The 21817-nt window shown below is 42.2% G+C and overlaps 2 protein-coding genes across 2 annotated transcripts in view; one reads left to right on the plus strand and one right to left on the minus strand.

The window, feature by feature from the left end:
- The window catches only part of LOC306708130 (phosphatidylinositol 4-kinase beta-like), a 20487-nt gene extending 5788 nt beyond the window's left edge, over positions 1–14699 (plus strand). Inside the window, exons 2-14 of the mRNA XM_079175858.1 lie at positions 1–339; positions 1782–2311; positions 3804–4253; positions 4445–4672; positions 5177–5452; positions 5803–5909; positions 6220–6324; positions 6404–6527; positions 8886–8999; positions 9236–9387; positions 9469–9601; positions 9705–9825; positions 10511–14699. The exon at positions 1–339 is cut by the window's left edge and continues 157 nt beyond it. Of these exons, the coding sequence (XP_079031984.1) occupies positions 1–339; positions 1782–2311; positions 3804–4253; positions 4445–4672; positions 5177–5452; positions 5803–5909; positions 6220–6324; positions 6404–6527; positions 8886–8999; positions 9236–9387; positions 9469–9601; positions 9705–9825; positions 10511–10692 (2861 nt within the window). The 3' untranslated portion in view covers positions 10693–14699. The remainder of the gene's footprint in view (positions 340–1781; positions 2312–3803; positions 4254–4444; positions 4673–5176; positions 5453–5802; positions 5910–6219; positions 6325–6403; positions 6528–8885; positions 9000–9235; positions 9388–9468; positions 9602–9704; positions 9826–10510) is intronic.
- Positions 14700–14993: 294 nt separating this feature from the next.
- Positions 14994–21817, minus strand: part of mindy1 (MINDY lysine 48 deubiquitinase 1) — a gene marked incomplete at its 5' end in the record, with an annotated part of 6944 nt that continues 120 nt past the window's right edge. The window contains 10 exons of the mRNA XM_079176342.1: positions 14994–16762; positions 18106–18297; positions 18751–18945; positions 19109–19251; positions 19761–19863; positions 19958–20116; positions 20342–20406; positions 20515–20572; positions 20902–21101; positions 21502–21814. Of these exons, the coding sequence (XP_079032468.1) occupies positions 16691–16762; positions 18106–18297; positions 18751–18945; positions 19109–19251; positions 19761–19863; positions 19958–20116; positions 20342–20406; positions 20515–20572; positions 20902–21101; positions 21502–21814 (1500 nt within the window). The 3' untranslated portion in view covers positions 14994–16690. The remainder of the gene's footprint in view (positions 16763–18105; positions 18298–18750; positions 18946–19108; positions 19252–19760; positions 19864–19957; positions 20117–20341; positions 20407–20514; positions 20573–20901; positions 21102–21501; positions 21815–21817) is intronic.

Raw genomic sequence — 21817 nt, forward strand, 5'->3', positions numbered from 1 at the left:
CCTCCTCTTCCTCCTCCTCTTCCTCCTCTTCCTCTTGTTCCGAGAGCTCCTCTGACTGCCCCGTCCACCATCACCACCACCATCACCACCATCACCCCCGCCCCCAGCTGCAGCTGCCCCCGCCCCCCCACAGCGAGCAGCCGTCCTCCCCCAGCGCCAGCCCCCGCAGCTCCAGCCCCAGCGGCAGCATCGGCAGCACCGGCAGCCTCGGCAGCAGCGCCAGCGAAGGCATCGGCAGCAGCGGCGTGTCGAGCGGCGGCGGCGACGCTCGAGGCCCGAGTCCCCCGCTGGACGTCATCTCAGAGGACGCCATGGAGATGGACCTGGGGGTCGACCAAGGTACCGACACAGATGGTTCTAGATGTTTATATGCCGTGATATTCGGTCCCTGTGGACTAAAGTGGTAGTGTCTCTGAGCACCAGAGTCCCTTTAGAAAACCTCTCAGCTGGAGGATCTGGGTCTGTCCACGGTGGACCGGACTCTGCTGCAGGATCTGGGTCTGTCCATGGTGGACCGGACTCTGCTGCAGGATCTGGGTCTGTCCACGGTGGACCGGACTCTGCTGCAGGATCTGGGTCTGTCCACGGTGGACCGGACTCTGCTGGAGTCTGAGCTGAAAAAGTTTCTGGTGAACCTGAATGATTTCATCTGATTTCACCAGAATCCGACCCGGTGGCTCTGATGACGAGCATTAAGAATAACCATATAGACCATCCTTACTGATGGAGGTCTGATAGAGGATCAGGACTAAACTGAGACTGGTTCATATAGAGGATCAGGACTAAACTGAGACTGGTTCATATAGAGGATCAGGACTAAACTGAGACTGGTTCATAGAGGATCAGGACTAAACTGAGACTGGTTCATAGAGGATCAGGACTAAACAGAGTACCGATCCCTGCTGAAGGAACACTGCCCAGTTTTACCAAACCGTTAAAACAATCCCCTGAACCATAAATCAAGCCTCAAGAGATTCCTAAACTTCTTTTTAACTTTCACTGGAACAAACTAACTTGAAGTTGTTACAATCCAAGGAGTTTGGTACCAGTTGTAGTACTCTGCTTAGAGGTGAGCCCAACTATATCTAGTTGGTACCGGTTCGTCTCCCGAACCGGATCCTGGTCTTTCTTAAAAAAAAGAGGTTCCTAGAACTTGGTTTGCGATCAGGTACCCGGTACTGAACCTCTGTTACCACCCTCCTGAATGTTGGATTGCTGCCATCGTGGCCAACACTGTTCCATGATACCGGGCTCCATGGATCCGTCCCCACCACCAGGTTCTTAAGCTTCCCCTCCCAGACCAGGTCCCAGGTAAGGGGATCCCTAATCCGGGCGAGGCTTCTTAATCTCAAAGACCCCAATTCAAAGAATCTCAAACCGACAACAGGAAAGACTGCAGATTTACAAGAGAAGGAGAAACAGATATTCGTAGGAGAGAATCGTAGTCTGGACCCTCACCTGGGACCAACTTGTCTTTGGGGGGACCCCTTCCAGGACTTGTTGCCCCAAATAACACAGCTGCCTGGGCCACTAAAAAGACCTTGGTGATTCTCGGAAGAAAACGTTTAAGAAAAGGTGGCACAAACTCCTGGATAGTCAGGAGTTTGAACTTAATCTGAGAGACACGTTTCACTTTTGTAGCTCCGATTCTACCAGAACTAAGAGTTTCCCCGTTGACTGTTGGGATCTTGAGGTGTAATATGAGAAGCTATCGGGACTTTTGCTTCTGCACATTTTATGCTCACGAGTAACCTGAACCTCTCCTTGTTTTCTGCCTGCAGTGATCGACCCAGAAGTAGCTCTGAAGGCTTGCCAGGAAGTTCTTCTTAAGGTCAAGCTGCAGAACAGGGAAGTGCCTGAACAGCAGCAAGTTGACAACAAGCGACAACAGGAGGATCAACAACAACAACAACAACACTTCACAGACTCAACGGAGGGCTCCGGTCCACAGTGGCACATCAGCCCGGACACCAGCTCCATCAAAGAAGAAGACGAAGAAGAAGAAGACGAGGAGGAGGGAGAAAAGCGAGACTCGCCTCCTTCAGCCCGACCGGAGTCTTCTTCGCTGCTGTCGCCGTCGCCGTCGTCGTCTAAGCAGTCGTGGTTGCTGCGCCTGTTCGAGTCCAAGCTGTTTGACGTCTCCATGGCGATCTCCTACCTGTACAAGTCAAAGGAGCCGGGGGTGCAGGCCTACATCGGGAACCGGCTCTTCAGCTTCCCCGACAGCGAGGTGGACTTCTACCTGCCGCAGCTGCTCAACATGTACGTGCACATGGACACCGAGGTGGGCGACGCCATCAGACCGTACCTGGTGAGTCGAGGTTAAGCTAACCGTCGTATCTGCTCAGGAATCTGGCTCGGTTTAGTTCTTCATGTAAGTTACAGAAGCTTGTTACCAATGTCTCCATGAAATGCTCCCATCCTGCAGCCAGACCTTGGAGGGGAGCTGCTGGTGGTCTGGGCCCTTTAAAAAGAAACGTTAAGCCACAATCATTTGGAGGTTTCGTTTTTGGCAATCAGGTGGCAGGTAAACCCGGTTCATCGTGCTGACCCACGTAGGCTCTTGAGACTAAAGGGACGATTACAACGAGACGCGTTGCAACAGGAAGTCAGTAGTAAAGTAGTAAAGCCCGCCTCTTTGTCGGAGTTGATTGGCTGCTACGGGTCAAGTGTGACACTGACGAGCGGTGCGACTCCGCGCAAGTTGAAATATTTAAACTTTTTATGCGCATCCAGGAACCACCTTCAAACCGCGGTACAAGAGTAGTACCAAAAGGTAGTACCAAAGGACAACAATGTTTTTTGGTGGGTGCCATGTTTCTAGTGATCGGACCCTTAGAATGCCTCTAGTGGGTAATCAGCACCACCTTCAACACCAGCTCAGCAGACGGGGATCGGTCGGCCAGAGAGACTACAACTTTTCAAGTGTGGAAGGAGTTCAAGAAGACCTCGGAGAAGGACTTTCAGTTGGCCTCTAGAAGTTCTGACAAACCATCAGATGACTCGGAAGGAAGAGGTCGCATCTTGTTCCGGCTGATCTGCTGATCCTGAGAGCGGATAGTGTCGTAAGGTGGAAAGACCACATTTAGGGACTCTTGAATCCTGAATAGACATACCCTCCATGGAGGAGGCGTATATCAGAGGACTTGGGGAAGCCTTGACGAAGTCACCGGTGGAGGTCACTGAGGTAGTTAAAAGTAGTTCTAATAGTGGTTTCTATTAAAAAAAACAGGGTCTAAAGATGCACCTCAATCATCAAAGTGTCACACGACCCTGCACCCTAAACCTAAGTCATTTTACTGGAGAGGAGGCTCTGGTTGATGGTCCCCAGATTAGTGGGTCACGGGACCACAAATAATATCTGAATGTTGCCCCCCCCCGGTGGAGTTATTTGAACGGTGACCTCCAGCGCTGACGATTGAAGTGGCACAAACTGCAGTTCCTCAAATGGTCACTAGAGGCTCCTAAAGCGAGTCAATCCCCCATAGACCTCAATGTTAAAATGGCCAATGTTAAAATAAACCCGTTTGCTGCCTCGGCTCCACCGACGATCCGCCTCTATGACCATTTTCAGTTTATGTCGTCGCAGACGGCGATAGCATCTCTTCAAAGACCCTCTGAGTGACGTCACGGAGACCACGTCCATGTTGTAAACTGGCACAACATACTGGAGGGGTTTTATATCCCTTGTGGTCTGGTTTCTTTGGGATCTACCAGGACAAGGATGAGGCCCCTGGTCTAGAGATCTTGAGGATGTGATATTCTGTATATGGACACTTGATCTAAAGTCTTTTGTCTCTCAGATCCACCGCTGCAGAGGAGGTATAACCTTCTCCCTGCTGACGGCGTGGCTGTTGGGAGCTTACTCCTCCGACATGCACATCTCTACCCAGCGTCACTCCAGAGGCACCAAACTCCGAAAACTCATCCTGTCCGACGAACTCAAACCTTCCGCTCCTCCGCCGGACGCTCGTGGAGCTGTTTCGGCCTCGGCCTCCGACGGCCCGTCGTCCTCGCCGTCGCACCGCCGCTGCCACCGGAGACACAACAGCAGCAACACGGACTCCGCCTCCTCCTTCTCTGCAGCCGGCGGCCCCTCCCCCGACAGCCCCGCACCGGGGGAGGTGTTTGTTTCCCCGTCCAGGAGGACCCACCAGAGATCCAAGTCAGACGCCACCACGGCGAGCAGCGGGCCCGGGTCAGGCCTCCGGCGGACAGGAAGTAATCCCAAAGTGGAGGCTGTCCATGAGGAGGTACTTTTATTTTGTTATTGATCTCATTGTGATGACACCAAGAAGGTATCGGTTGTTTCATCACCTGTTTGAACACAGAAAACAAGATGGCGACGGCCAAAAGCAAAAGCAGCTCTGAGCTTCATCTCCTAGACTTAATTATTTATTTTTAATTTTCTCCGCTCGTGTCGTCACTACTTCCTGTCTCTCAGCCGGACCGTCTGCGTCCTCAGAGGGAGCTCGTGAAGTCTCTGCTCTGCATCGGGAAACGTTTGGCGACGCTGCCGACCAAAGAGCAGAAGACCCAGCGGCTGATCTCAGAGCTGTCGCTGCTCAACCACAAGCTGCCGGCACGAGTCTGGCTGCCCACCGCCGAGCGGCAGCACCACGTCTGCCGGGTCCCCCACACTCAGGCCGTGGTGCTCAACTCCAAAGACAAGGTGAGGCGTTCAATGACCAGTTATTCTCAGTGTTTCACACCAGTTTCATCTCTCTGGGTCCAGTACATAGACAGGCCCAGGACGTAGTTAGTCTAGCTTAGCATGACGACTGGAAGCAGGTTGAAACAGTGAGCCTAGCTTAGCACAAAGACTGGAAGCAGGGTGAAACTATTAGCCTAGCTTAGCACAAAAACTGAAAGTAGATGGAAACTGTGAGCCTAGCTTAGCATAAAGACTGGAAGCAGGTTGAAACTGTGAGCCTAGCTTAGCATAAAGACTGGAAGCAGGTTGAAACTGTGAGCCTAGCTTAGCATAAAGAGTGGAAGCAGGTTGAAACTGTGAGCCTAGCTTAGCATAAAGAGTGGAAGCAGATGGAATCTGTGAGATAAGCTTAGCACAAAGACTAGAAACAGGCAGAAACTGTTAGCGAGACAAAATGCATAACTCACATTCCCAAAAACCCCAACAGAAGAACAACAGCTAGCATGCTAACTTCCTCCTCAGGCTCCGTACATCATCTACGTGGAGGTGTTGGAGTGCGAGAGCTTCGAGACGTCTCCGATTCCCGTCCGGATCCCGGAGACGAGGATCCACTCGGCTCGCTCCGCAGAGAACCTGGACTGCGGCGGCACCGCAGCTAACGCTAACGCTAACGCTAACGCTAACTGTGGCAGCGGGATGACGTCCGAGCACCGAGCAGGAAGCTTCTCCACCGTCCCGAACTACGACAACGACGACGAGGCGTGGGCCACCGACGACATCGGACAGCTGCAGGTGGAGGTGAGAATGTAGTGTGTATGTGTGTATATATATATATATATATATATACATGTATATACATATACATGTATATATACTGTGTGTGTATATATATATACGTATATATATATACAGGTGGAGGTAAGAATGTAGTATATATACTGTATATATATACATATGTATACATAAAGTGAATATGGAATAAATATGCATAGATGTATTAGATGTATCAATTCAAGCAGATGTATTGTGTGTGTGTGTGTGTGTGTGTGTGTGTGTGTGTGTGTGTGTGTGTGTGTGTGTGTGTGTGTGTGTGTGTGTGTGTGTGTGTGTGTGTGTGTGTGTGTGTGTGTGTGTGTGTGTGTGTACAGGTGGAGACTCAGACCAGCAGCTCTGATAACATCAGTCAGTTTTCAGTCGACAGCATCACAAGTCTGGAGAGCAAAGAGCCGGTTTTCATCGCCGCCGGAGACATCAGGTAAATATATATATATAAATACATATATATATATGTATATATAAATACATATATATGTATATATCACACACACACTGCAACACTTCTGATCAAAATTATATTATGTTTTAATTATCTGAATCTGTAAACTGAGTCATCAGATAAATGTAATGCAGCAAAAAGTACAATATTTACTTTGTAGAAGTATATGTAACTGAAGAATTGTACTTAAGTACAGTAGTTGAGTAAATGTATTCAGTTAGTTTTTCACTATAATTTCCACCCCTCACCTTGTTGTTCTGTCGGTTCTCCGTCGGTTTGGGTTCTCCAGACGTCGTCTGTCGGAGAACCTCGCTCACACGCCAACGACGTTCCGCAGAGACCCCGAAGACCCGTCAGCTGTGGCCCTCAAGGAACCCTGGGAGGAGAAAGTCAGGTGAGTCCAGAAGAACCGGACCACTATATATATATGTATATATACATATATACAAATGTATAAACGTGTTTCCCTGCAGGAGGATCAGGGAAGGTTCTCCGTACGGTCACCTGCTGAACTGGAGGCTGCTGTCCGTCATCGTGAAGTGTGGAGACGACCTGAGACAAGAGCTGCTGGCCTATCAGGTCCTCCGACAGCTGCAGGTACCGACTCACCTGCAGTAGTAGTAGTACTAGTACTAGTACTGCGACTTCAGGATCACACAGTACCATTAAGTATTTGCTCTGGAAGATGAAGGATTTGTCTTTGTATTGAAGGATAAGTCAAAAGAGTTTAAATTTGCAGTAAATGAAACAGACTATTTGTACATTTACTGTGAAGTTACTGCATTCTGGCTTTTTATTGGTTCTGTAGGAATATTCATTTTAATGAAGTGACATTTGACTTATATTCAGTTTATTTATTAAATAAGACAGATAAACTCCTGCTTAAGGGAGCTAGTTTAGCGTAAAGGTAGCTAGCTTAGCATAAGGTTAGCTGGCTAAGCAGATCTCAGTATCTGTTATCTCATTATTTGACTCATGTGATTTGTTGGTTGAATTACATTTAAATCTTCTTAAATGTAGTACATCTTTAAATGTTTTACAATAATTGCTTTATTAATATTAATGTACTCAGACAGAAAGAAACTTCAAATGATAATCAAACAAGCTGTATCTGCAGGTTTTAGGTATTTTCTGGATGATACAATGATTATTTTGTATTTTATATATTTTAGTATAAAAACATAACATTTAAGCACAACAACCTTTAATAACAGTTCCTGTAGTTGTATCGATCATGTAGATTATGTATTGATCATGTAGATTATGTATTGATCATGTAGATTATGTAGATTATGTATTGATCATGTAGATTATGTATTGATCATGTAGATCATGTAGATTATGTATTGATCATGTAGATTATGTATTGATCATGTAGATTATGTATTGATCATGTAGATTATGTATTGATCATGTAGATTATGTAGATTATGTATTGATCATGTAGATTATGTATTGATCATGTAGATTATGTATTGATCATGTAGATTATGTATTGATCATGTAGATTATGTAGATTATGTATTGATCATGTAGATTATGTATTGATTATGTAGATTATGTATTGATCATGTAGATTATGTAGATTATGTATTGATCATGTAGATTATGTAGATTATGTATCGATCATGTAGATTATGTATTGATCATGTAGATCATGTAGATTATGTATTGATCATGTAGATTATGTAGATTATGTATTGATCATGTAGATTATGTAGATTATGTATTGATCATGTAGATTATGTATCGATCATGTAGATTATGTAGATTATGTATTGATCATGTAGATTATGTATTGATCATGTAGATTATGTAGATTATGTATTGATCATGTAGATCATGTAGATTATGTATTGATCATGTAGATTATGTAGATTATGTATTGATCATGTAGATCATGTAGATTATGTATTGATCATGTAGATTATGTATTGATCATGTAGATTATGTAGATTATGTATTGATCATGTAGATTATGTATTGATCATGTAGATCATGTAGATTATGTATTGATCATGTAGATTATGTAGATTATGTATTGATCATGTAGATTATGTAGATTATGTATTGATCATGTAGATTATGTATCGATCATGTAGATTATGTATTGATCATGTAGATCATGTAGATTATGTAGAATGTATTGATCATGTAGATTATGTATTGATCATGTAGATTATGTATCGATCATGTAGATTATGTATTGATCATGTAGATCATGTAGATTATGTAGAATGTATTGATCATGTAGATTATGTATTGATCATGTAGATTATGTATTGATCATGTAGATTATGTAGATTATGTATTGATCATGTAGATCATGTAGATTATGTATCGATCATGTAGATCATGTAGATTATGTATTGATCATGTAGATTATGTAGATTATGTATTGATCATGTAGATTATGTAGATTATGTATTGATCATGTAGATCATGTAGATTATGTATTGATCATGTAGATCATGTAGATTATGTATTGATCATGTAGATTATGTAGATTATGTATTGATCATGTAGATCATGTAGATTATGTATTGATCATGTAGATTATGTAGATTATGTATTGATCATGTAGATCATGTAGATTATGTATTGATCATGTAGATCATGTAGATTATGTATCGATCATGTAGATCATGTAGATTATGTATTGATCATGTAGATTATGTAGATTATGTATTGATCATGTAGATCATGTAGATTATGTATTGATCATGTAGATCATGTAGATTATGTATCGATCATGTAGATTATGTAGATTATGTATTGATCATGTAGATCATGTAGATTATGTATTGATCATGTAGATTATGTAGATTATGTATTGATCATGTAGATCATGTAGATTATGTATCGATCATGTAGATCATGTAGATTATGTATCGATCATGTAGATCATGTAGATTATGTATTGATCAGTTGATCGGTGACCTCGTTGTGTTTCAGTCCATCTGGCAGCAGGAGAGAGTTCCTCTGTGGATCAAACCGTACAAGATCCTGGTGATGTCATCGGACAGCGGGATGATCGAACCAGTGCTGAACGCCGTGTCTCTGCACCAGGTAACAAGTACAAGTACCCAGAGTACTTCAGTACCAGGTTACAAGTACATGTATTCCAAGTGCTTCAGTACCAGGTAACCAAGTACAAGTACTCCAAGTACTTCCGTACCAATGTGAGGTACTTGTACTTTACTTGAGTCTTTATGCTCCTCTACGTTTATATGGAAGCTTGAGTTACTTTACTAATCCTCACCGTTTTACACACAAACTGAGCGTCGCTGCGTTTCCTCCCTCAGGTGCGTAAACAGAGTCAGCTGTCGCTGCTCGACTACTTCCTGCAGGAACACGGCAGCTTCACCACCGAAGCTTTCCTCACCGCACAGAGGAACTTCGTCCAGAGCTGCGCCGGATACAGTCTCATCTGTTACCTGCTGCAGGTGAAAGACAGGTGAGACACACACAGTCTATTTGTGCTAAGCTAGGCTAACAGTCCTGTAGCTCTCTCTTACCATCTCACTGATGTGTGCAGACATAACGGGAACATCCTGCTGGACTCTGAAGGTCACATCATCCACATCGACTTCGGCTTCATCCTCTCAAGTTCTCCTCGTAACCTCGGCTTCGAGACGTCCGCCTTCAAACTCACCTCAGAGTTTGTGGATGTGAGTAAATGTGGCGTCTTCTCAGTGTTGTCGGGATTATAATGATGATGGTGATGTGATGAAGATGAAGAGGATGGTGATGGTGATGATGGTGATGTTTCAGGTGATGGGCGGTCTGGACGGTGACATGTTTATCTACTACAAGATGTTGATGCTTCAGGGTCTCATCGCTGCCAGGAAACACATGGAGAAGGTTCTTCAGATGGTGGAGATCATGCAGCAAGGTGACACTCGTAGTATATGAAATACTATACGATCACTCTTTTACTTTTTTCAACATACAATACTACGACTTTTGTTTTGTTTTCGACATGCTACACGATGACTTGTTTTTTCAGACACTATACTGTCACGTTTCAGTACTTTTCTCTGCATACTATATTATATATATATATATATTATATATATATATATATATATATATCATCACTTTTACATTTGTTTCGACATACAATACTATGTCTTTTTTAGTCACTGTTTTCGACATACTATACTGTCACTTTTGTATTTTATTTTTTATTTAAATCAACATAAATCACTGCCTCAATTGGCTTTTTGCTTTCTATAAAACGATTGCTACATATACCCGGCAAGGGTTCATAAAATAAACACAGAAAATATATTTATATACAATCAATGTAGTAACATTTAGCAGAAAGGTTTCCAAGCAACACGGTGAGGAGCACGCTTATAGCATGTTCACACTCCTCTCTGCTGGTCCGGGTGTTTCACTCTGGACAGGTGTGTTCTCCATCACTCCCAGGGCTTCTCTGGTAGACCTCAGGTGAGGAGAAACAAAGTTCTCATCATGCGTTAATTACATTATAACAGCTTAAAAAGTCATAGTATAGTATGTCCTTGTCCTCCTGACCTCCATCTCCTCCTCCTGACCTCCTTGTCCTCCTCCAGGTTCCCACCTCCCCTGCTTCCACGGCTCCAGCACCATCCGTGGTCTGAAGGAGCGTTTCCACATGTCTCTGACGGAGGAGCAGCTGCAGGTGCTGGTGGAGCAGCTGGTGGACGGATCCATGAGGTCCATCACCACCAAACTCTACGACTCTTTCCAGTACGTCACCAACGGCATCATGTGACCAACGGCATCATGTGACCAACGGCATCACGTGACCTCCGAAAGCTTCTTCTGATCTCTGACTTTGGTCTCTGAAGCTTCCAACAGATTTGTTTTGAATGTGATGAGACGATCAGCTGATCTCTGATGTGTTGTGTGACGTTCATGGGCAGCTGGGAAAGTACAGACAGAAAGACAGAAACACTAAACAGACTTTTGATTCATCCTGAGACACATTAAATACATCTTCTGTTGGATTCTACTGGACTTTATTGTGAACCGGCTCACGGTTCAGCTCAGCTGTCCTTCAAATCATAACTTGATCATTGATGAAGTCATTTCTCCAGTTAAACTTTGAAAGGTAGTTTCACATTTGTGAAAGCTTATTTGGATTTTCAGCTGCTGATCAGACAAAAAAATCCTAAAACTGAAGTAAATTCTGCTCATAAATTTAACTTTTACTAGAATAACCACAATATAGAAGAAAACAGAAGAAAATCAGTTTGACAGTCGGTTCCATCGTCTGTTTGTTTGTTCTTAGAGAACAGAACAGTAACAAAAACATGAACTTCGTGTTATTTTCTATGAGTTCATCTTCCCATAGAATTCCTTGATGTTTTTCACCAGACATTTATCACAACTGTCTCCGAAGAAATTTGAGTTTATCTTGAAAGCTAATTCCTGCAAACGACTGTAAGGAAGTGAAATATTTAGAAGATATTGTTTCCTTGTTGATCGTCTCAGCGCCACCTAGAGGCCAGAAGTTAGATTTCGCCAATAGAAGTTCATGACGAGAAACCAACGGACTGAATTCCCCATTAGCCTCAGCTGTACTTTAAGCATGCTAAGTATTAGCACGTCAACTTGCTAACTGTGAGCGTGCATGCTAACGTTGGTGTGCTAAATGCTAATACCCGTTTCTCCAGGCTGCATGTTATACAAACATGAACCATTTTTATTTTTTTACGTTGGATCGGCTAATTAGCTCGTTTGATGTCGTTGAGGCTGATTTGTTCACTTTAACACAACTTGCTAAACGTCCGCGTGATGATAAAAGCAGCTAACGTAGCGTTAGCATGCCGTCAACGTTTTGGAATCCAAAAACAAAAGTTTGTTTTTTGTACGAGAACGATGTTTTTTGTCAAAAGCAATCTGGTTTGAATTTATCTGCATTGTTTTCATGTGAAGTTGAGATTCAATGGACCCATTTCTATCTTTAAAATACTTATTGTGCAGCCTTCTTACATTTTATATTTTAAGACTTTTAAAAACAGGATTATAATTTTCACGAAACTTTTCCAGCGTGACGGGTGTCTGGTGAAAAAGCAAAAACAAAACATTTTGTGTCAACTCATCAGTTTATTTAATCTGCATGTTTTTTTTCTCTGAATAATTTTAATTTCCTTTATTTTTTGTATGTGTGTAGATTCAGTTTAAGAAAAGGTCCGAGTTGAATTTCAGAAGAAAATTTTGCTTGATTTTGTTGTTGAGTTTCAGTTCACGACAACAAACAAACTCCAGTGTTGAATCAAAGGATGCAGACACTGAACACTACTCGACTGGTTTCTCTTTTAAATCAAAATGGCTCCTTTGTAACAGATTTATGCAAGAAGACGTTCCACTAACTGGATATCTGTGTTTAACGCTGAGCTGAATGACTGATATCTGCATATTTAATGATCTCCTCCCTGATTGGCCCTTTAGAGATACATTCCTGTCATTAACTCCAGCCAATCAGGAGAAGCGGCTGATTGAGAGCTTGAGACTCTAAATGTTCTATTTTTCTTCATGAGATCAGTTTCCTGAATATGTGAATGTTTTTTTAAAATATAATAACAGTCGACTAAAACTTTTTTTTCCTCAGTATTGACTAGGAAATGTCTTATTGTTTGTATTTTAAAATGTTGTGACTAATGTTGGTAACACTGTCAACGGCTTTATCCCAGTTTATTACACCCATGTAAGAACCTATTGTTTTACATAACAATACTGAGGGGTTTTTCCTTCGAGAAGTGAGATCAAGTATTTTTTGTGTACTTCAAATTGCTCTTTAGATTAAAAAAACATACGTTTTAGAGGATTCAAGACATTAGCTAGTGCTACCTTAACTGTTAGATTAGTTAGCAACAAGCTACCTGCTTGTTCCTTTTCTGTAAATACAACTTCAGCTACAAACGTATAAGACGTAAAAGAACAGAAGCTAGTTAGCTAGCCAGCAGGTTAATTAGCAAGACAATTACCCCACAATTGTATAAAAATTTGCCAAAATGACAAAAAAAAACTTTGTTACAGCTAGTTAATATTTAGCTTGTTAGCAGTAACCTCGCCTGCTACCAATTAATGTCACATAAACTTCAACGTTTTCTACAATCTGCTCATATCTGTACGAAAATAAAAATAATGTATAGTATTACATTAGAATGGAAAAATAACACTAAAACATACTTGGCTAGCGATAATTTAACTGAGTCATTGTCTGCTAATGGCTAATGAACAACAGCGCCCCGTGGATTTGATTAAAACAACTATTTTTTACTGAAATTGTAATGCTACCTACTAGCTAACTAGCTAGCTAACTGTTGTATAAGAGCAGTGACTTTTGTACTGATTAGTCTTTAGCAGCAATAATAAAATATATTATTCTAACATCATTCAATCAGTATTCTCAGACTGTTCTTGTTAGCCATTAGCTTGACAATGACTCAGCTAAAATCATCGCTAGCTTGATTTTTTTCCTCCACAATCTAATGTAATGTCTCTTCTGCCAGAATAATAATTATGATCTATGTTTTATAAGTTATTAGAAGAGCTGAGGCTTGTAGCTAACAAGCACAAGAGCGGAGATGAGCATTGACAAGCTAGCTAGCTAGCTAGTTAGTGACAAACCTGAACACTAACAAGCTAGCTTCGAAATAAAAATCAAGGTTGCGCCATTTACTGTTATATCTTATTTTAACTATACTTTCAGGTTTTATGCATTTGATTTGATTTTAGTTCGACTTTATATTTTCTACGAACAAAAGGAGCAACCAGTTAGCGTTAATACTAAACCATATAATTGTAAAGATTTTATAAAAGCTTCTCGCTGGGATAAAGTTGGTATTTGGTGTTTTCATCATTAACATCTGTACACTTGTTTTTGTGTGTTTAGACCACTAATGAAGGAGAAGCACAGATCTGTTATTGTAAAAGCAGCATCATGTTACCGCCTGCTAACCGTTAGCCCGCTACCCGTTAGCCCGCTACCCGTTAGCCCGCTACCCCGCTACTTTATACGCCACCGCACTTGACAAAGATTCAGCTGTGACTAAAGTTTACCAGATAAGCAACTTAAATAGGAAATACTGTTTCTTGTTCTTGTCATTTGTGAATATGTACGTATGTAAATGAGTTCGTTCTCCTGTGAGAAAAGAAATAAATGCCTTGAGATGTACAGAAGGTACAAACTCTTATCAATGCAACCGGAGGAACAAAGAGGTGATAAAGTGCTTTTTTATCAGACGTTTGACCTTCAGGGACGAGTTTTTGGACATTAAAACGTCTTCCTTTCCAGATGGGAATCAGGTTTATTGATATTTACAAGTTAATTAAAGTCACGTTGTGATAATAAGAAACATTTATGATAGCTAAATTGATTTTTTTCAAATTGAAAGTGCAGAAGTATCTCCTGATGTTTCGTCTCTTATTTCTTTGTTTAAATAAAAAGGCGGGTGAAGTCTGGAGAGGAAAAGCTTTTTGTTTGTTGAAACTCGTCCCTGCTACTGAAAACCTTTCATTGCCTTCTTTCCTTCTTCATCAGCTTCGAACACGTTCAACAATTTCTATGTGAAAAAATCTTAAAGTGCATTTATCCTGAATGAAAATGTGTTTTCTGTCTTTTGTGCACGATTCCTGTTTTTAACTTTATTTGGTACAAAACATTTAACACTAAATCCATTAAAGCAGCAGGAGGCTCCATGTTGTCTTATAGGAGAAACAATGCTAACGATGCTAACGTCGCTAACGATGCGACAAACTGAAGAAAAAACAACCGACATGAAAACATTTTGGAGTTCAGTGTGATTTCTAAAGTTTTATTAATCGTCTCATAATAAATACATTTAATTAAATCACCTTAAACTAGATTAAATGTAATGAATGTGTTAAATTCTACAACTGGTCTCTCGTTTCTATTAACTTGAGTAAACAACAACAACAAACAAACGAGTCGACAGACGGAGTAGGATTTAGTTTTTATTGATAATTCGATATCATGACAAATTAAATACAAAGCATCAACAGACGCGTTTTAAAAACACCGGACGACAACAGGAAGTACCGGCGACGCCCCCGAAAACAGTGATGCATGATGGGAAAAAAACAACACTTTTATTATTCAGTTGAAGACGTTAACGTGGCTTCAGATCACTTTGAGGACTCGGTGGTCCTCAAAGTGTTTGATTTCACTTTAAAAATCAAAAAACTTCAGACCAGGTCTCATGAGTACTCATCAGGTCTCACCAGGTCTCCTCAGGTCTCATGAGTACTCACCAGGTCTCACCTGGTCTCAGGTCTCATGAGTACTCACCAGGTCTCACCTGGTCTCAGGTCTCATGAGTACTCACCAGGTCTCACGAGTACTCATCAGGTCTCACCAGGTCTCACGAGCACAGGTACAACGTGGTCTTGGTCCAGCGTGTGTGTTCAGGTCTCTGAGTCTGGTTGAAGTGACGCAGCGATCATTTTGCTCCTCGGAAGGTTTTGAGAAGTACGGAAGCCCAGAAGGGGCAACGAAGACAAACGACAGCGTCGTAACTCGCTGTATAATTAGTTTAAATAAAAAGGTTTACGTTGTTTTAGGTGTTTAAGTCATAAATATGAGAAGACGAATGTTAATTAAATCAACGTTATTTGACTTAAAATAAAACAAAATTGGCGACTTTTTAAATCAGCTTTTAAAAGTCAACATTTCATATTTATGACTTAATGTTCATCTTCTCCTCTATTCTCCTGACGTCTTCATCTTCTTAATAATAATAATAATAATAATAATAATAATAATCATCTCTGCAGTGAACAGAACCTGTGACACGAGTCATAATCAGACGTTCATTTATTTTTAAATGTATTTTTGGGGATTTTATTAAACTGTTGTTTTGGTGAAGAAGCAGAAACACTGCAGTAATTAACCCGTTTAATTCATGTAGAATGTAATTACCATCAAAGTGTTTATTTAAAGGGAAATGACAGAAACAGTCGTTTAAATACCAACAAGCAATAAATCTCACTTTAAACACAACAGCTGGAAATCAGATGAGGATTAAAAGAAACAAACAAAAACAGAAACGAGTGTAAACCTGAACGTCTGTTTATTTAACGGTTAAAGTTCGGTAAATATTCGGACATTTAGACGTGAACGAGAACTCTGCTGCCATGACGACGTTTCACCGGAAAATAAAGATTCAAACGACGGATTCTCCACCAGAAACCCTCCAAACGATGCAACAGCTTCCTTTATAGATCAGTTATAACACACGCACACACACACACACACACACACACACACACACATATAACAGCTTCAATAACGGAGAACTTCCTTTATAGATCAGTTATAACACACTATTATTATGATTAATCATACTTCAGTCGTTTTAACCGTTTAGATCATCAAAAGGACGTTTTATAATATTTATTAATTCATGACTTTATTAACCTTCAAAACAAACAACTGGTGGTTTGTGAAGCTTCAGTAAATCATTTATTGGCCGTTAATAAAGCTGTTATAACTTATTAACCCTTCATTAGCCAGCCGTACCGGTTTACACCAGACTCATCTTTCATTTATTACATTTTTACAAACTGTTCAACAACAAAGCACTGGGGTTTGGCATCGAGCTGTGGTGTGTGTGTGTGTGTGTGTGTGTGTGTGTGTGTGTGTGTGTGTGTGTGTGGGGTGTGTGTGTGTGTGTGTGTCCTCCCTCGTGGAGTTTGGTTGGTTGTAGATGATGATGATGATGATGATGATGATGATGAAGAGTTTATAGGACGACACAGTCTGAGTCCTTCTCTCTCCTCCTGGCTCCGCCCTGCTGTGACCCCTGACCCCTGACCTGGAAACACAGTGACATCATCATCATCATCATCATCATCAACACAAACAACACAAAGAGCCTCAAGAACATTGTGTGGTATTAGTACATATTAGTACATATTAGTAGGTATTAGTAGGTATTAGTACATATCAGTAGGTATTAGTACATAATAGTAGGTATTAGTACATATCAGTAGGTATTAGTACATAATAGTAGGTATTAGTACATATCAGTAGGTATTAGTACATATCAGTAGGTATTAGTACATAATAGTAGGTATTAGTACATATCAGTAGGTATTAGCACATAATAGTAGGTATTAGTAGGTATTAGTACATATCAGTAGGTATTAGTACATAATAGTAGGTATTAGTAGGTATTAGTACATATCAGTAGGTATTAGTACATAATAGTAGGTATTAGTACATATCAGTAGGTATTAGTACATAATAGTAGGTATTAGTAGGTATTAGTACATATCAGTAGGTATTAGTACATAATAGTAGGTATTAGTAGGTATTAGTACATATCAGTAGGTATTAGTACATAATAGTAGGTATTAGTACATAATAATAGGTATTAGTAGGTATTAGTACATATCAGTAGGTATTAGTACATAATAGTAGGTATTAGTACATATTAGTAGGTATTAGTACATATTAGTAGGTATTAATACATATCAGTAGGTATTAATACATATCAGTAGGTATTAGTACATAATAGTAGGTATTAGTACATATCAGTAGGTATTAGTACATAATAGTAGGTATTAGTAGGTATTAGTACATATCAGTAGGTATTAGTACATAATAGTAGGTATTAGTAGGTATTAGTACATATCAGTAGGTATTAGTACATAATAGTAGGTATTAGTACATATTAGTAGGTATTAGTACATAATAGTAGGTATTAGTACATATCAGTAAGTATTAGTACATAATAGTAGGTATTAGTAGGTATTAGTACATATCAGTAAGTATTAGTACATATTAGTAGGTATTAGTAACCGATCAGCCCTCACAGGTCAGTGTGAACAGTGGAAGCTTCTTTCTTTCAGCATTGATCAACAGACCTCATGTTAAACTGAAGTGAGGATTCTGGACTTTTAATTTTTTTATTTCAAATTGGACATCTTCAATGTTTGTGTTTATGAGACTTGAGCCCAAAGTTCTTTCTTTAAGTGTTCTTGAAGTTCTTTAATAAATAGAAAGCAAAGTTATATTTGACTCCTCCCCTTTTCTTGACTGATCTGAACCGTGAGGTTTGTGATCCGTTGTTCCACTAATATATATATATATTATATATTAGTACATATCAGTGCATACTAGTACTTATTAGTACTCTACCCCGTGTAGTCGTACCTGCTGTGCTGCCTGCATTGATCCCGGTTGTTGTTGTTGTTGTGGTTGTTGTTGTTGTTGTGGTTGTTGTTGCTGGAGTTGCTGCTGTTGCTGGTATTCCTCCTGTTGGAGCTGTCGGGCCAACTCCAGGTCACTGAGGGGCCCCGGGGCCCCGCCCTGCTGCTGCTGCAGGGACACCGCCACCAGGTAGTCCTGAGACCAACAAAGAAGACCAGTCACTACCAGGTGGTCCTGACACCAACAAAGAGGACCAGTCACCACCAGGTGGTCCTGAGACCAACAAAGAAGACCAGTCACTACCAGGTGGTCCTGACACCAACAAAGAAGACCAGTCACCACCAGGTGGTCCTGAGACCAACAAAGAAGACCAGTCACCACCAGGTGGTCCTGACACCAACAAAGAAGACCAGTCACCACCAGGTGGTCCTGAGATCAACAAAGAAGACCAGTCACCACCAGGTGGTCCTGAGACCAACAAAGAGGACCAGTCACCACCAGGTGGTCCTGAGACCAACAAAGAAGACCAGTCACCACCAGGTGGTCCTGAGACCAACAAAGAGGACCAGTCACCACCAGGTGGTCCTGAGACGGTGGATCGGTCTCACCCGGTCTACCTCCCAGTCTACCCGTCTCACCCGGTCTCACCTGGTCGATCTGTCTCTGCTGCTCCTGGGCGCTGGTTGGCAGGTTATTTGTGGGCGGAGCTCTCTGAGGAGGATGACACAGTCTGAAGTCGGAGTCGCAAAAGTTTCCGTCTCCCTCGACGTTGTGAAGAGACTCCCAGACCAGACCCTCCTCCTGCAGGAACCCCTGATCCGTCACCAACAGGTACAGGTGACCCTGAGAGAGACCGCAACGTTACTAACAACAGCTGTGTGTGTGTGTGTGTAGCTCCACCTTGTGTTTGATCATGGTACTGAAGTGTGTGTGTGTGTGTGTAGCTCCACCTTGTGTTTGATCATGGTACTGAAGTGTGTGTGTGTGTGTGTGTGTGTAGCTCCACCTTGTGTTTGATCATGGTACTGAAGTGGTTGTTTCTGAAGAACACAGAGATTTCTCCCTCTGTGGCCGTCGTGTTGAGTTCACACAGACCGTGATATGACAGCTGGGTCGCCGTGGATTCCAGGAACTGTTCTGCCACAAGACCTGCACACACACACACACACACACACACACACACACACACACACACACACACACACACACACACACACACACACACACACACACACACACACACACACACACACACACACACACACACACACACACACAGTTTACTGAGGTAATAAATCAAGAGAGAAGTAGAGTCATTTTCTCATAGACTTCTATAGGACCAGAGGAGTCGCCCCCTGGTGGACACTAGAGAGAATGCAGCTTTAATGAACATGAATGAAACACGTTATGATGTACCTTCAGCCAGTACTCGTGTTCACTGAGCAGAGCCTGAAGGCATCATGATGTCACTGAAGTGAACCTCGTTGGTTAGCCGTTAGCGGTGCTGCTAACGTTACTAGCTCTCCTCTGATTGGTTGTTTACAATGAAACATGATCAGAGATCAGAGACTAGAAACTGAGTCAGTAAAACTTTATTTACACTGTGATGGTTAACGTTGAACTGTGAGGGGGTCAGTGTGTGTGTGTGTGTGTGTTACCTTCACTGACTCGGCTGCTGTCCGCTGAGTGTTTGTAGTCGATGATTTTCTCCACCAGCTGGTTGTAACTCAGTTTCCCCACAGAAGCCTCCATCTCTGGACTCTGAACACAGTAAAGAGTCTAAACCCTTGTGTTCATCTCTCACACACACACACACACACACACACAGACACACACACACACACACACACACTACCTGTGGGTCGACCAACCAGCCGTGGAACAGCGGGATGTCCAGCAGGTCGAACACGATGCATTCAGGCGTGTACTCGAAGTCCGTCACGCCGGTGAAACGAACGTTAACGTCCAGACCTGTGGACAGTTTGGGGAGCACGGCCATCGCATCACCCATGTTCTCACACACACACACACACACACACACACACACACACACACACACACACACACAGAGTCAGTTTACACATTTCAGATTTCCTTCCTGAAGTTTATTTTGAAAGTCGCCTGGTTTCCTGTGTGTGTGTGTGTGTGTGTGTGTGTGTGTGTGTGTGTGTGTGTGTGTGTGTGTGTGTGTGTGTGTGTGTGTGTGTGTGTGTGTGTGTGTGTGTGTGTGTGTGTGTACCTGTTGGAAGTTGAGCTCCATCCCGTCAGTCTTCTCTCTGGGTGTAACAGACAACACACACTCTCCTGCACAACAAACACACAAATGAATTGTTTGTGAAATGTTTTTTTTTCTATTGTTGTTGTTGTTGTGAACTCAGCAGCTGATTGGCTGACGGCTGTGACTCATCGTACCCAGGTGAGCCATCAGGTCCTCCGTGGTGACGACTTCTGTCTGAGCCGGAAGTTTAGCCTGAAAACACACACAGAGTTACTACAAAGCACAAATACTACCAATACTACAAGTAATACTACAGTAAAAGTATAAAACAACATAAAATAGAAATATTCAAGTTAAGTAAAAGTACCTCAAAGATTATACTTCAAAGGGAAAGTTAAACTTGAGTTAAGTCTGGTGTGTTAGAAGAGAACACGTTTATATATATTTATCTAAAATACGTCCACAGCAGCATCTACTGTGTTAATACATCGACTATGTAGAAGTACCTCGTACCAGCTTCTTGTACTCGTCATACATAGTATAATAACCCAGTTTACAGGTACACGTCTGTGTTTTTGTACCTTCCAGCGGAGGAACAGCGTGTTCATGATGGCCAGCAGGGGGCAGGGCCCGTTCTCACTCTGCGTGATGATGGGAGTCTTCTTCTCCTTCCAGGTGATCCACTTCACCAGGTAATAGGCCGGCAGGGGAGGCCCCGCCTCCACCGGAGCCGCTGTGGAGGAGGAGGAGGCGGAGCAACCAGGAGGAGCAGCAGCGCCCCCTGTGGACAGGAGGACAACTACAGTCACATATACACACACACACACACACACACAGGCAGAGAGCAGGAAGTACTCACATCACTACTGCAGTAAAAGTACTAATACCACACAGGAAAAATGTTAAAACACCAAAAATATTCTGTTTACTGAGATTTAAAGGAGACAAAAACAGAAAATATAAAGTAGAAGTAGCTGCTGCTCGTCTAGACTCAATAAATATTAAAGATAAGAATGAACGACGCTCATCATGTATCGAGTAATACAAGAGCTTCTCTAAAGTCTTAACAGAACTTCATGAACGTGGAGCAGTTTTATCAAATAAAGTGGTTGTTTTGTGTTTTAGCAGGACTCTGGTCGGGACGTTAAAAACATTTAAAATGTTCAATGTTTACGTCTCACCAGCAGCTTCCAGCGTCTCCTCGTCCTTCAGACCGGAGACCTCGGTGGACGGGACGTCCTCCACGTCCAGGGAGGTTCCCGCTGCCGCCGCCCCGTCCGACAGCTCCAGGCTGGGGATGGAGAAGGACGCAGAGTCGGTGGATCCACGCTGCTCGCCTGAGCCTCCGACCACAGAGGAGCTCTCCTCCAGGTCCAAGTCTAGACCTGTAGAGACACACGACACATCAGAGACCACAGAGGAGCTCTCCTCCAGGTCCAGACCACAGAGGAGCTCTCCTCCAGGTCCAGACCACAGAGGAGCTCTCCTCCAGGTCTT

This window comes from Pholis gunnellus (genome assembly GCF_910591455.1).
Source record: "Pholis gunnellus genome assembly, chromosome: 16".
NCBI lineage: Eukaryota > Metazoa > Chordata > Actinopteri > Perciformes > Pholidae > Pholis > Pholis gunnellus.